This window comes from Lithobates pipiens, unplaced genomic scaffold (assembly GCF_037356315.1).
Source record: "Lithobates pipiens isolate NorthernLeopardFrog02 unplaced genomic scaffold, aLitPip1_a1.2 Scaffold_22, whole genome shotgun sequence".
NCBI lineage: Eukaryota > Metazoa > Chordata > Amphibia > Anura > Ranidae > Lithobates > Lithobates pipiens.
In genome coordinates, this window is record NW_027507784.1 from 26,950,555 (window position 1) to 26,966,071 (window position 15,517).

Sequence of the window (15,517 nt, forward strand, 5' to 3'; positions counted from 1 at the left end):
ATTTGCAAATGAAAGAAACACAAAATAACTTTCAATCTCCTTCGGTCTGGGGCTCCATGCACGATCACACCTTGTGGAGTTTCAATGATCAGGAGAACAGTGAGGAATCAGCCCAGAACTACACGGAAAATCTTGTCAATGATCTCAAGGCAGCTGGGACCATTGTCACCAAGAAAATAATTGGTAAAACTCTACGGCGTGAAGGCCCGAAATCCCACAAGGTCCCCCTGCTCAAGAAAACACATGTACAGGACCGTCTGAAGTTTGCTAATAAACATCTGAATGATTCAGAGAAGGACTGGGTGAAAGTGTTGTGATCAATGCTGTCTATGACTCTAAGAACACCATCCCCACTGTCAAACATGGAGGTGGAAACATTATGCTTTGGGGTTGTTTTTCTGCTAAGGGGACCGAACAACTTCACCACATCAAAGGGACTATGGATGGGGCCATGTACCGTCAAATCTTGGGTGAGAACCTCCTTCCCTCAGCCAGAGCATTGAAAATGGGTTGTGAATGGGTATTCCAGCATGACAATGACCCAAAACACATGGTCAAGGCAACAAAGGAGTAGCTCAAGAACAAGCACATTAAGGTTCTGGAGTGGCCTAGCCAGTCTCCAGAAAATATGTGGAGGGAGCTGAAGGTTCAAGTTACAAAACCTCAGTCTCGAAACCTAATGACTTGGAGTAGATCTGCAAGAGGAGTGGCCTGGTGGCAAACTACAAAAAACATGACCTCTGTGATTGCCAACAAGGGTTTTTCCACCAAGTAGTATGTTTTGCAAAGGTGTCAAATGCTTATTTCACTCATTAATGCAAATCTATTTATAACTTTTTTGAAATGCCTACCATTAAAATTATAGACTGATCATTTCTTTGTCTGTGGGAAAACATACAAAATCAGCAGGGGATCAAATACCTTTTTATCCTCACTGTATACACTGAAAAGCATTCCAAGCATAAATGCAACCTCAGTGTGTAAAAGAAATAAACCAAACCATCATCTAGTAACAGAATCTCTAAAGAATACTTTTCTTCATTGGCTTGAGTAAGCACCAAAACATGGACTACCATCTGCAAGCGCCCTGAGAGCCACACAATAAGTCCCAAAGGGCCATGTATGGCTCCCAGGCCAATGGATGGGCTCCAGGGCTCTATCTTACTGACAATAACTAAGCAGGCATGCCTGTGCCATATGTTTTGGCATGGTTACTTGTAGTCTCTGCTGGGACAACGCAAAAGAGCAATTGAGACACAGTTATCTCTCATAACAGGAAGTGGCTGAACAAGGACTATTCTGGCATGTTTACAAAGAATTTAGTTACCGAAAGTTGCAGAATTTAAAGTATTGAAAACAACTTTTGAAATGACATGAACATATTAATACCTGTTTAAGAAATGAGTGGTTGGGATTAAATATGCTTTAACATACCACAATGTAGAACTGCTTTTACCTGAAAGAGGTATCTATGTGGATACACTACATATTAAACAGTTTATGGAACTCACGATGTCCTGTGACAGTCAGCATGTCCCTGACATGCTTCGTCCCAACATTTTGGAAAATGTAGTCGCAAAATTTCTCGGACTGAGCCACAAATCTCGCACTCAATTCACTCTTAGTTGCCTTCTCCAGATTCCCAAGAACCCTATCATCCGTAGTGGGCAACCCAAAGACGAAACATTTCCGTGTTCCGAAATACGCCCGAATGCGCTTCCTCAGCCTGTTATAGTCCTCATCCTTTGTTGTCCTTTCAGCTGTTTGTAGATAATAGGGAGAAAAAATATAGAAATGGTGATTTAAGTCTTTAGGGTTATGGTAACATTTTATTATCGTTGACATGCTACCTACACATATAAGTTAGAACTGTCTTATGCCACGTACACATGACTGGACTTTGACAGCAAAGGTTTGACAGAGCGAATCCGTTGGACAATTCGATCATGTGTGTCCAAAAATCTGACGGACTTTATAAATAGAACGTTTCAAATTTTTTCGCCGGAACTCCGCCGGACCCAGTTCCTATCGAGAAATCCGCTCGTGTGTATACTAGTCCCACGGATGAAAACTGACGCTAGGGCAGCTATTGGCTACTGGCTATGAACTTCCTTATTCTAGTCCAGTCGTACGTCATCACGCTCAAATCGGTTGGACTTTGGTGTGATTGTGTGTGGCCAAGTCCGTTCATTCGGAATGTCCGTCGGAACTCCACCGAAAGTCTGACGGAAAGACCGTTGGACCTAGTCCGTCGAAAATTCCACTCGTGTGTACACAGCATTAGAGTCCATTTAAATTTCTATGGTGCAAGTCCTGAGCACCAGAACAAAACAGAAAGGGTAAATCACCACTATTAAAAAAAAAAGGGGGGGGGGGTGTGACCAAGATGGCGTCAGTGTAGGACCCTTAGTTGAGGAGCTCTGCTACCATGCAGGGAATTTATCCTGTTTTACTACCCCGGGACTCTCCTAGGCTATCTGTATCTCTCTGTAAATCATCCCGGCGGGGAATGTGTCACAAACCATGAAATCAGACCAAGACATAAGTATAGTTAAATCACACATGTTTAATAATAAAAGTAAAAAGAACAAATGTAGTCATATTCATAGTAGTCATAGTAAACATAGCCAAAGTTCAGTAACTGGAACAGATAGTCAGCCAAGCCAAAAGTCAGGGATCAAAGTAGTGGAAAAGCAAGCAGGATCTGGAGCCAGAAGGGATGTCGGCAAAGCCAGTCTTTAAACAGGAATGCAGGAATAGTTTCTTGTGATGTGACCAAGGTGAAGGCAGAGCTCCTCTGGACTGGTTGGCTTAAGTAGGCAGGACTGACGAGCAGGATCATCAACAGCTGAGTAACTGTGGAGAGCAATGGGAGCTGGCAATTAGCCGACAGCTGAGCGGCCAGCTCAGAGAAGGAAAGGCTGAGCCCAGCCCTCACAGTACCCCCTCCTCAATGACCCCTCCCCCTCGGAGGACCACCAGGCTTGAGGGGAAAATGTCTATGGAAATCACGGAGGAGGACAAGGGCATGTACGTCCGAGGATGAGAACCAAGAGCGTTCCTCCGGACCGTACCCTTTCCAATGCACCGGGTATTGTATGCGCCCACGGAACCTACGGGAGTCAACAATGGACTGTATTTCATACTCCTCAAGGTTCTCAACCTGTACTGGGTGAGGATGTGGCACCGAGGTGGTAAAGCGGTTGCAGACCAAAGGTTTAAATAAGGAGACATGAAACACATTCGAAATACGCATATTAGAAGTAAGGTCTAATGTGTAAGCCACCGGGTTAAGCCTGCAAAGAATACGGAAAGGCCCAATAAACAGAGGTGAGAACTTCAGTGAGGGAACCCGAAGTCGGAAGTTGCGAGATGACAGCCAGACCCTGTGCTCAACCTGGGAGGAAGGCGTGGGCAGGCGTCTGCGGTCAGCATGGAGTCTGTACCTATCATCAGCATGACTCAAAGCCTCCTGGACTTGTGCCCAAGTGGAACGAAGACCATAGAGATGCTCCTTTAATGCAGGAATACTCTGCAGAACAAACGAGTCAGGCAACATGGAAGGTTGTAAACCATATTTTGCCATAACCGGGGGCAATCGGGAAGCAGAATTCAAGGCACTGTTGTGAACAAACGCCGTCCACGGTAATAGGTGTTGTAACAGTTGTTATAATGGTCAGAAATGTAGAAACGTAGAAATTGCTCCAAGGACTGATTGGCTCGTTCTGCGGCCCCATTAGACTGCAGGGACACACAGAGGAAAAAGCAAGCTGAATTCCCAACTGAGCACAAAAGGCTCAACAGAACCGGGAAACAAACTGACTACCCCTGTCCGAGACAATCACCTTGAGTAGCCCATGTAAGCGAAAGATCTCCCGAGCAAAAATGGAAGAAAGTTCCTTAGAAGTGGGCAACTTCTTAAGTGGAATACAATGACACGTCTTTGAGTACCGGTCAATCACCATAAGGATAACAGTGTTACCTTGGGAGTTGGGTAACTCCACAATGAAATCGATAGACAGGTGGGTCCAGGGCCTCTCTCCATTGGGTATGGGTTTGTCAGGGCTGGCTTAGCCCTTCCTTCTCTGGGCTGGCTGCTCAGTTGTCGGCTAATTGCCAGCTCTCATCTCTATCCACAGTTACCAGTTATTCCTGAACCTACTCGTCTGACCAGCCTACTTAAAGCTGTCCAGCTCACTTCATCTCTGACTTCGCCTTGGTCACATCACAAGAAACCATCTCCTGCAGTTCTGTTCAAAGACTGACTTGCTGATATCCCTTCTAACTCCTTATGCCGCTTGCTGTTGCTTCACTTGGATCCCTGACTTCCGGCCTGGCTGATTACCCTATCTGGTTATTGAACTCTGGACTGGCTGACTACTCGAACTGGTTACTGGACTCTGGCTATGCTTTGACTATGCTTACTCCATTTACCTTTTTATATTTTATTAATAAACAAGTGTGATTTAATTGTACTTCTGTCTTGGTCTGGTTCATGGTTTCTGACAGTAGGCGAAGGCCATGAATTCAGAAGATACAGTCAATCCACTTGTTGGTAATATTTTTTCCAGATTGGATGAGCAAGATCACTGCATGGATCAATTTTTCATGGCGTTACAAACGCTCTTGAGTCACACGGCTCACCTGGAATCCCCCGCTGTTGCTGCTCCAGTACAACCTGAGTCGCAGGCCATCCTTGCTGCTGTGCCGATCTCTGTGCATGCACCCGCCTTGAGTATTACCTCTATAAGAGGTAGGTCTGGTTCTGCTCCGCTTCCCCAGCATTTTGGGGGAGATCCAGTTTAATGCAGAGGGTTTCTCAATCAGGTTGAGATATACTTCAAGATGCTGCCCCAGGCGTTTCCCAGAAGCAAAGTAGGTTTTGTGATATCTTTGCTTTCTGAGAAAGCCTTGGCCTGGGCTAACCCTCTATGGGAAACACAAAAATCTGTTGTCTTGAGTTTTCCTGAGCTTTTCCTGAGTTCATTGACTCCAGACTCAGATATATACTTTCTTTTAAGGAATGCTTGCGGAAGCCTCTGTTCTCCATGGCCGTAGGGGCTCTTCACAATGAGATAATCCAATTCCAAGTTATTTCCTCACCCAGGTTTCCGCTGGTTATTGGTTATCCTTGGTTACAGAGGCACAACCCCTCTTTTGATTGGCTCCATGCTGAGGTTCTCTCCTGGTCACCACAATGCAGTGAGACATGCTTCCTGAAGGTATCCAAGGTCCTGTGCACCTCTTCACTCTCCTCCCTGCCGGAGAAGTACCGCGATTTTAGCGATGTCTTTGACAAAGTTCAAGCCAGTAGTTTGCCTCCACACCGGTCTAATGATTGCGCAATTGACCTTCAACCTGGTGCCATACCTCCCTGTGGCCGGGTTTACCCCTTGTCGGTCTTGGAGGCTAAGGCCATGGAGGAGTATGTTGCAGGCGCACTTTCTTGAGGTTTCATCCACAAATCATTGTATCCTGCTGGTGCTGGTTTCTTCTTTATGAAGAAGAAGAGCGGTGAACTGAGACCTTGTACAGATTATAGGGGTCTCAGTCAGGTCACTATTAAGAATGCCTCCCCGATCCATTGATTACAGAGTTATTTGACCGCCTCAAGGGAGCAACGGTTTTCACGAAGCTTGACTTGAGAGGGCCATACAATCATGTGTGCATTAAGGAGGGCGATGAGCGGAAAACTGCGTTTAATACCAGAACAGGCCATTATGAGTACCTGGTAATGCCTTTTAGCCTTTGTAACGTCCCGGCAGTTTTCCAGACATGTATTAATGATGTCCTCCGATATTTGTTGCAGTTATGTGTGGTGGTTTATCTCGATGACATCCTTATATTTTCCAAGTCCCTGGAGAGCCACCACACAGATGTCTGTTGTGTGCTTCAGAGACTAAGAGAGAACAATCTCTATTGTAAACTGGAGAAGTGTGAGTTCTATCTTGAACAGATTACATTCCATGTCATTTCCACTGCTGGTTTTTCGATGGACCCAGAGAAACTTTCAGCAGTCCTGCAGTGGCCTCGACCCGTGGGTTTATGTCCTCTGCAGGGTTTCTTGGGCTTTGCCAACTACTATCTGAACTTTATTCATAATTTCCCATCTCTGGTCAAGCCCCTGACTGATATGACCAGAAAGGACAGTAATCCACAGAGTTGGTCTCCAGAGTCCATTAAGGCCTTTGAGACTTTCAAGGCTGCCTTTGTTTCTGCTCCTGTGTTGGCACATCCTGATCCTACGTTGCCTTTTGTCCTAGAAGTTGATGCTTCTGAGACTGGAGTTGGCACCCCTCTGTCTTAACGTCCTAACTCTGAGAGCGCTATGCCTCCGTGTGGCTACTTTTCCAAGAAATTGTCACCTGCGGAGTGCAATTATGAGATTGGTGACAGAGAGCTGTTGGCGATCACTTTAGCCCTGAAAGAATGGAGACATCTCCTTGAAGGTATCACTGTGCCGGTTCTTATTCTTACTGACCATAAGAATCTTACATTCTTGTCTGAGGCTAAGCGCCTCTCTCCCAAAAGGGCATGATGGGCTTTTCTTGTCGAGTTTTAATTACATTGTCTCATTCTTACCCGGTACTAAAAATGTAAGGGCTGATGCCTTGTCACGACAATTTTCCTCCACTTCCAAGTCGGAGTCGGTTTCCGGTTCCTATGATTCCTCCTGATCGTATCTTGGCTACGGTTCGCACCAGTCTTACTTCTCCTTTGGGTGACAAAATTCTTGCTGCTCAGGTCCATGCTCCTCCTGATAAACTTTGTGAGCGCTGCTTTGTCCCAGAGAGTCTCCGTACTGCAGTGCTCCAGACTTACCATTCTCCCAAGGCAGCTGGCCATCCTGGGAAGAATCAACTCATTTGGGCCATCTCCCAACAATTATGGTGGCCTAGTCTATGGGCTGATGTTACTGCCTTCGTAGCTGCTTGTTCCGTGTGTGCTCAGAGTAAGACTCCACGACACCTTCCAGTAGGCCTCCTACAACCCATACCCAATGGAGAGAGGCCCTGGACCCACCTGTCAATGGATTTCATTGTGGAGTTGCCCAACTCCCAAGGCAACACTGTTATCCTTATGGTGGTTGACCGGTTCTCAAAGATGTGTCATTGTACTCCACTTAAGAAGTTGCCTACTTCTAAGGAACTGGCTTCCATTTTTGCTCGGGAGATCTTTCGCTTACATGGGCTATCCAAGGTGATTGTCTCGGACAGGGGCAGTCAGTTTGTTTCCCGGTTCTGGCGAGCCTTTTGTGCACAGTTGGGAATCCAGCTTGCTTTCTCTTCTGCGTATCACCTGCAGACTAATGGGGCCGCAGAGTGAGCCAATCAGTCCTTGGAGCAATTCCTACTTTGCTATATTTCTGAGCACCATAACAACTGGTCAGACCTATTACCATGGGCAGAGTTTACTCACAAAAGTGCCTTGAATTCTGCCCCCCGATTGTCTCCATTTATGGCGAATTATGGTTTCCAACCTTCCATGTTGCCTGACTCGTTTGTTCCGCAGAGTATTCCTGCGTTAGAGGAGCATCTCCGTGGTCTTCGTTCCACTTGGGTACAAGTCCAAGAGGCTTTGCGGCTTATCCTTCTGGATAACTGGGGATGAAACAATGCCACCTAAGGTCTGTCCATGACAGGACCTCAAGGTTCAGAGCGTTCCCTGGATGGGTAGGACAGGACTTCAAAAAGTTACCTGCTTGGCCACAATAAAGGCACAATCTCTCCCTCCTCCTAAAGGATCTCTCGTCCGCAGAGAGATGTGTGAAACCCAAGGGCATGGGTTCTCCTTCACTGCCCGACTCAATACCAGAAGGCATGGGAGGTGAGGGAAGCACGGGTGGGACTGCAAAGCTTGGAGACAAACATACAGGAGGCTCCAACAAGAGCTCCTTAAAAGAGAGTCTTTCTTTGAGCCTGGAGTCAATGAGGATGGCAAAGTGATCAACTTCTCCAGCTCAGTGGGTATATCTCGGGCTGCTATCTCATCCTTGATGGTAGAGACCATGAGAAAAAGCAGCCATGAGGGCCTCATTGTTCCACACAACCTCTGCTGCCAGAGTATGGAATTTAATGGTGTAGTCGGCAACAGTTCTCGTACTCTGTTCGATGAACATGCTGCACTTGGCAGCAGAAGCGGAGCATGCAGGAACATCAAATACCTTTTTAAACGAAGCCACAAACTCAGGGTAACTCAAGACAACATGGGATAGACTTTATGGGATAGCCCAGGACCTGGGCTATCCCATAAAGGGTTAGCCCAGGTCAAGGCTCTCTCAGAAAGCAAAGATATCACAAAACCTACTTTGCTTCTGTCCGTGGGAAACGCGTGGGGTAGCATCTCAAAGTATATCTCAACCTGGTTGAGAAACCCTCTGCATTGGACTGGATCACCCCCAAATCGCTGGGGAAGCGGAGCGGAACCAAACATACCTCTAATAGAGGTAATACTCAAGGCAGGTACCTGCACAGATACTGGAGCAGCAGCAGGGTCAGCGTGCAACATAAGTTGTACCGGGGAGGCCACAGTGGGAGATTCCAGGTGAGCTGGCGAACCTATCCATGCGGTGATCCAGTTCATCCAATCTGGAAAAAATATTACCAAGAAGTGGATTGACTGCATCTTCTGAATTTATACTTTCAGTAATACTGTAAGAAACCATTAAATCAGACTGAGACAGAAGTACAGTTAAATAACACTTGTTTAATAATAAAAGTAAAAAGAACAAACATAGTCAAAACATAGCTAAAGTTCAGTAACCGGAACAGATAGTCAGCCAAGCTAGAAGTCTAGGATCAAAGTAGTGGAACAGCAAGCAGGATCTGCAACCAGAAGGGATGTCAGCAAAGCCAATCTTTGAAAAACAGGAACGCAGGATATAGTTTCCTGTGATGTGACCAAGGAAAAGGCAGAGCTCCTCTGGACTGGATGGCTTAAGTAGGCAGGACTGACAAGCAGGATCATCAACAGCTGAGTAACTGTGGAGAGAGTTGGGAGCTGGCAATTAGCTGACAACTGTGCGGCCAGCTCAGAGAAGGAAAGGCTGAGCCCAGCCCTGACAGAATGGCATTGACCCGGTACTGAACTAAGACGCAAAATCAGGTAAACACCCCTAAATCCCCCAAGTCTCCTGGCAGAGTGGCTGTACACCTGGCCAGTAAGAGCAACATAGCGCCCCAGATGGAGGTCCCAGAGCCTGCACTCACAGAGCAGAGTAACTTTGCTATCCTGATACAGGCGATTACAGGCTGCTAATCCACGCTGTCATCTCTCATCACCAAGATTGACACCATTCAGCTGGAAATCAGCCTCATCTGACTTTTATAAGATCTGCCAGGGGGTTACAGAGACCAAGCGCGGGCTGGGTGATGCGGAAGACACGGTCCGAGACCACTCAGCCTCCATGCAGATGAGAGTACGCTCCCTCGAGTCGAGAGCTGAGGACACGGAGAACCGCAACCGTCGGAACAATCTAAGGATCATAGGTTTCCCTGAGAGAGCGGAAGGCTTGGATCCACCTGCATACTTGCACCGGCTGCTCCACACATTTTCCCCTCAGGCGGCCTTCTCTAACTTCTTTGCAGTGGAGAGAGCGCACAGGATGCCATCACAACATGGGCCGGCTGGCTTCCCACCACGTATCTTCATCTTCAGGCTGCTTCATTTCCGAGACAGTGACCTGATCCTGCAAGAGGCTCGTAAGCTGCACAACATCCATCATGAGGCGTGAAGCTGATGATTAGGGATGAGCTTCGAGTTCGAGTCGAACTCATGTTCTACTCGAACATTGCCTGTTCGCCTGTTCAGCGAACAGTGAACAATTTGGGCTGTTCACAGCAAATTCGAAAAGCCGGAACACCCTATACAAGTCTATGGGAGAAATCTAAAGTGCTCATTTTAAAGGGTAATATGCAGGTTACTGTCCTAAAAAGTGTTTGGGGAGCTGGGTCCTGCCCCAGGGGACATGGATCAATGCAAAAAAAAGTTTTAAAAACGGCCGTTTTTTCAGGAGCAGTGATTTTAATAATGATTAAAGTGAAACAATAAAAGTGTAATATTCCTTTAAATTTCATAGCTGGGGGGTATCTATAGTATGCCTGTGAAGGGGCGCATGTTTCTGGTGCTTAGAACTGTCGCTGCACAAAGTGTCATTTGTGCAGGAAAAAAAGTCTTTTAAAATCACTTGCGGCTAAATTGTCGGGTCTCCGTAATACAGAGAACACTCAATGAGTGTTCTCTGTATTAGCCGACAATTCATTCATTCATTGATAAAAAAAAAAAAAAAAAAAAAGCGTGGGGGTTCCCCTAAATTCAATCAAAAGGCCCTTCAGGTCTGACATGGATATTAAGGGGAACCCCGTGTCAAATTAAAAAAAAAAATTGACGTGGGGGTCCCCCCAAATATCCATACCAGACCCTTCAGGTCTGATATGGATATTAAGGGGAACCCCGCATCAAATTTAAAAAAAAAATTGACGTGGGGGTCCCCCTAAATATCCATACCAGACCCTTTATCCGAGCACGCAACCTGGCAGGCCGCAGGAAAAGAGGGGGGGACGAGAGAGCGGCCCCCCCTCCCTCCTGAACCGTACCAGGCCACATACCCTCAACATTGGGAGGATGCTTTGGGGGTCTGTGACCCCTCAAAGCACCTTGTCCCCATGTTGATAAGGACAAGGGCCTCATCCTCACAACCCTGGCCGTTGGTTGTGAGGGTCTGCGGGCGGGGGGCTTATCAGAATCTGGAAGCCCCCTTTAACAAGGGGACCCCCAGATCCCGGCCCCCCCCTGTTTGAAATGGTAAGGGGGTACAAAAGTACCCCTACCATTTCACAAAGAAAGTGTCAAAATGGTTAAATAAGACAAACACACTTTTGAAAAATTCCTTTATTAAAAATAAAAAAAATAAAAAAAAATTTCCAGCGGTGCTAATCCACTCTTGCTATCCAGCGACGGGTCTCCGGGGTCCAGCGATGGATGATCATATCCAGCGACGGGGGATCTCTCAGTCCAGCGCTGTCCATACCTCCTTCTTCTGTCTCCACTGCGGAGACACTGCAGAGAGCCGAGCACTGACATTTCTTATATTGGGAGGGCGGGGCCACCCGTCACCTGACCCCGCCCCTCTGACGCAGGAGAGGGAAGCCAGGGGTTCCCCAGTGACGTGTGGGTGACCCCGCCCCCTCTGATGTAACGCAGGTTTCCGTTACATCAGAGGGGGCGGGGTCACCCACACGTCACTGGGGAACCCCTGGCTTCCCTCTCCTGCGTCAGAGGGGCGGGGTCAGGTGACGGGTGGCCCCGCCCTCCCAATATAAGAAATGTCAGCGCTCGGCTCTCTGCAGTGTCTCCGCAGTGGAGACAGAAGAAGGAGGTATGGACAGCGCTGGACTGAGAGATCCCCCGTCGCTGGATATGATCATCCATCGCTGGACCCTGGAGACCCGTCGCTGGATAGCAAGAGTGGATTAGCACCGCTGGAATTTTTTTTTTATTTTTTTTATTTTTAATAAAGGAATTTTTCAAAAGTGTGTTTGTCTTATTTAACCATTTTGACACTTTCTTTGTGAAATGGTAGGGGTACTTTTGTACCCCCTTACCATTTCAAACAGGGGGGGGGCCGGGATCTGGGGGTCCCCTTGTTAAAGGGGGCTTCCAGATTCTGATAAGCCCCCCGCCCGCAGACCCTCACAACCAACGGCCAGGGTTGTGAGGATGAGGCCCTTGTCCTTATCAACATGGGGACAAGGTGCTTTGAGGGGTCACAGACCCCCAAAGCATCCTCCCAATGTTGAGGGTATGTGGCCTGGTACGGTTCAGGAGGGAGGGGGGGCCGCTCTCTCGTCCCCCCCTCTTTTCCTGCGGCCTGCCAGGTTGCGTGCTCGGATAAAGGGTCTGGTATGGATATTTAGGGGGACCCCCACGTCAATTTTTTTTTTTAATTTGATGCGGGGTTCCCCTTAATATCCATATCAGACCTGAAGGGTCTGGTATGGATATTTGGGGGGACCCCCACGTCAATTTTTTTTTTAAATTTGACACGGGGTTCCCCTTAATATCCATGTCAGACCTGAAGGGCCTTTTGATTGAATTTAGGGGAACCCCCACGCTTTTTTTTTTTTTTTTTTTTTTTTTAATCAATGAATGAATGAATTGTCGGCTAATACAGAGAACACTCATTGAGTGTTCTCTGTATTACGGAGACCCGACAATTTAGCCGCAAGTGATTTTAAAAGACTTTTTTTCCTGCACAAATGACACTTTGTGCAGCGACAGTTCTAAGCACCAGAAACATGCGCCCCTTCACAGGCATACTATAGATACCCCCCAGCTACGAAATTTAAAGGAATATTACACTTTTATTGTTTCACTTTAATCATTATTAAAATCACTGCTCCTGAAAAAACGGCCGTTTTTAAAACTTTTTTTTGCATTGATCCATGTCCCCTGGGGCAGGACCCGGGTCCCCAAACACTTTTTAGGACAGTAACTTTCATATTACCCTTTAAAATGAGCACTTTAGATTGTGAACGTTCGAGTCCCATAGACTTTAATAGGGTTCTAAAGTTCACACGAAGTTTAGGTCTGTTCGCAGGTTCTGGTGCGAACCGAACAGGGGGGTGTTCGGCTCATCCCTACTGATGATCTTACCTGATTTTTTGGTGGATACCCAGAAGCTCCGAAAATCATTCAACATGGTGACGCAATCTCTGAGAGCAAAGGCTATCAAGTATAGTATGCTATTCCCGACATGCCTCAGGGTGCAAGACGGAAAACCACTCGGTTCTTTACATCACCTAATAAGACATCGCAGTGGCTGAACGTGCTGCCACCACACTGATAGAACTAATCCCTGTGAGTCCATTTGTCCAGATCAGTGAGTACTACCTTGCCCCTCTCCCCCCCTAATTGCACTGTTCCTTTTAATGGAGTTTTCTTCCTGCACTGTTGGCTGTGTGGGCTGTTCCTACTTAACTTAGGCCTTGAAGCTATGGGGACTGAAGCCTTGCCTAGGACTGGGGCATGCTGCTGTTGATAGAGATTCTGTTGGACTTTTGACTGCAGCCCACGCAGCATTAGGTTCACATTTTTGCCTCCTTCACTTCTGGGGGGCAGGGGGTGTTTAGCTCACGATCTGCAATAAGTTATGGTTACCCACATGGTTTCTTTTCCTGTACACTGACTTTGCTTTTTGAGATATGACCAACTGGATGAAGATTCCACTGTGTTCCCCCAGGATTTTGGCTATTCCATGATGTAACAGCATTATTATGTAAGTTTGTGCCCCTGATTACATTCAGAAGACATCCCTACTGGTTCCTGCTGAACAGTGAACATATTTGGATGCTCTCTGTTCATGACCCCAAGTAGTCATTGACTAGGATTCGTTTTGGGATACACGTGTAGCACTAACCCCCGAAGGAGCTTCTGGTTTGGTTGGCCTTACTGTTACCTCCTTTCCCCAGTTCACGTCTAGGGGTTTCCCGTGGTAGATGGCCCAGTAACTTGAGAGACTGACGACAGATCCGCATAAAGGGATTTTATTTGCAAAAATGTGGACAACGAACAGTTTCTTAAATTAGGATCAGAGGGTTAGGAAGAAAGTTCAGGTACTCTTATCGTCAAAGTCAATAATGAAGGACGTGCTTACTTTGACTAAATCCAGAGAGTAGCCATTCACAACTGAATGTTCACTCAGGTTAGATAGTCCCCCTCTCAAAAGGTCTAGCAGCCAACAAGGTGCTTAACTCAGGAACAAGTCTCTGCCACAGACGTTTTCGTAGAACATACAAGAATAAGTCTCTGCCACAGAAGTTGTTGTAGAACACGTAGGAAAACTAAACTTGTAGAACACTTGTGTGATACCTGGATCTGTCAGCCAGCTTGGCGATATCCATGAGACCAAATTCACTTAGGTACTTCAGCTCCTCCAGGCTCTTGCTAAGAAACCATCCCGTACATGGCCTTCTTCTGAAGAGTCATCCCCTGGACAGCTATGAAGTCACTGGGTCTCTCCCAGACCGGAGACGGCACCCAACACCTCAGAATCCTCCTTTAGTTTCCTTGCCTCAAGCTAACCAGCCCCGAGACAACAAGTCGGGTGTATCCGCAGCCCAGGCCATAGCCTTTCTGGGGGCTGGTCAGGAGGACCAGGACCATTAGGGATGAGCCGAACATCCCCCGGTTCGGTTCGCACCAGAACTTTCGAACGGACCCCAAATTCGAACGAACTTTAGAACCCCATTGAAGTATATGGGACTCGAACGTTCGAAATGAAAAGTGCTAATTTTAACGGCTAATATGCAAGATACTGTCCTAAAAAGGGTTTGGGGACCTGGCTCCTGCCCCAGGGGACATGGGTCAATGCCTAAAATGTTTTTAAAAATGGCCGTTTTGGCGGGAGCACTGATTTTAATGACGATTACAGTGAAAAAAAAAGTGAAATATTCCTTTAAATATGGTGCCCGGGGGGTGTCTGTAGTATGCCTGTGAAGTGCCACGTGTTTCCCGTGTTTAGAACAGTCCCTGCACAAAATGACATTAAACGGAAATAACACCATTTAAAACTGCTTGTGGTTTTATATCTGGTTCCTGCAATATGGTTGAAAATCATTGAGAAAAATGGCATGGGTAGCCCTCCCTGCCCATTACCAGCCCCTTTAGGTCTTGTAGGCATATTAAGGGGAACCCCGTACCCATATTAAAAAAAGGAAATGCGTGTGGCCCCCAGGCCCTATATACTCAGAACAGCAGTATACAGGCGGTGCAAACAAGACAGGGACTGTGTAGGTTTGTTGTGTTAAGTTGAATCTGTTTGTAATTTTCAACTGGTACATTTTTAAAGTGTAGCTCCAGTCAAAAAAACTATTTTTAAGCTTTTTGGAAAACATAGGGAAGGGTTATCACCCCTGTATAATTTGTTTTGTCGTCCATCTTTTTTCATCTCACTTGCTGTTGTCTCCTTCCGTTTGCAAGTAGGAGATGTTTGTAAATTAGATGTTTGAAAGTAGGGGCCTGCCCTATATGCTCTGCAGAAATGGCGGCACAAGGTGTTGGTTTTGCCACAACATTGTAAGCCCTCAAAGTGACTCTTGGTGGGCGCTGGAGCGCCCTGCTGTGAACGATTATATCAAGAATTGTAATTACATGCCATTGTTGAACAGTGGTAGAAAAATTTACCTTTGGTGGTTGTGGTGCTGGTGCCACAACACTATAAGTCCTCACCGTTACTCTGGGTGGGCACAGGAAGGGGCCCTCCTGTGAAATATTATATCAAGAATTGTAATTACATGTCCCTGTTAAACAGGGGCAGAAAAATTTGGCCTTAGGCACTGCTGCTGGTGCCACCACACTGCAACCTCTGCCATATACTCTAGTTTTATTGCAGGAATTAGCCCTGCTGCAAAGCATTGCATCAAAAATTGTAATTAAACGCCCCTGTTAAACAGGGGCAGAAAAATTGGGCTGATGGCATCAACCAGAACCAGGAATGTTCTTCCAACATATCAGCGGA

At 46.7% G+C, this 15,517-nt stretch overlaps 1 protein-coding gene across 1 annotated transcript in view; it reads right to left on the reverse strand.

Moving 5' to 3' along the window:
* LOC143925636 (guanylate-binding protein 3-like) overlaps positions 1-15,517 on the reverse strand; it is a 211,294-nt gene that overhangs the window by 65,722 nt on the left and 130,055 nt on the right. Inside the window, exon 7 of the mRNA XM_077450102.1 lies at positions 1,512-1,760. Within this exon, the coding sequence (XP_077306228.1) occupies positions 1,512-1,760 (249 nt within the window). The remainder of the gene's footprint in view (positions 1-1,511; positions 1,761-15,517) is intronic.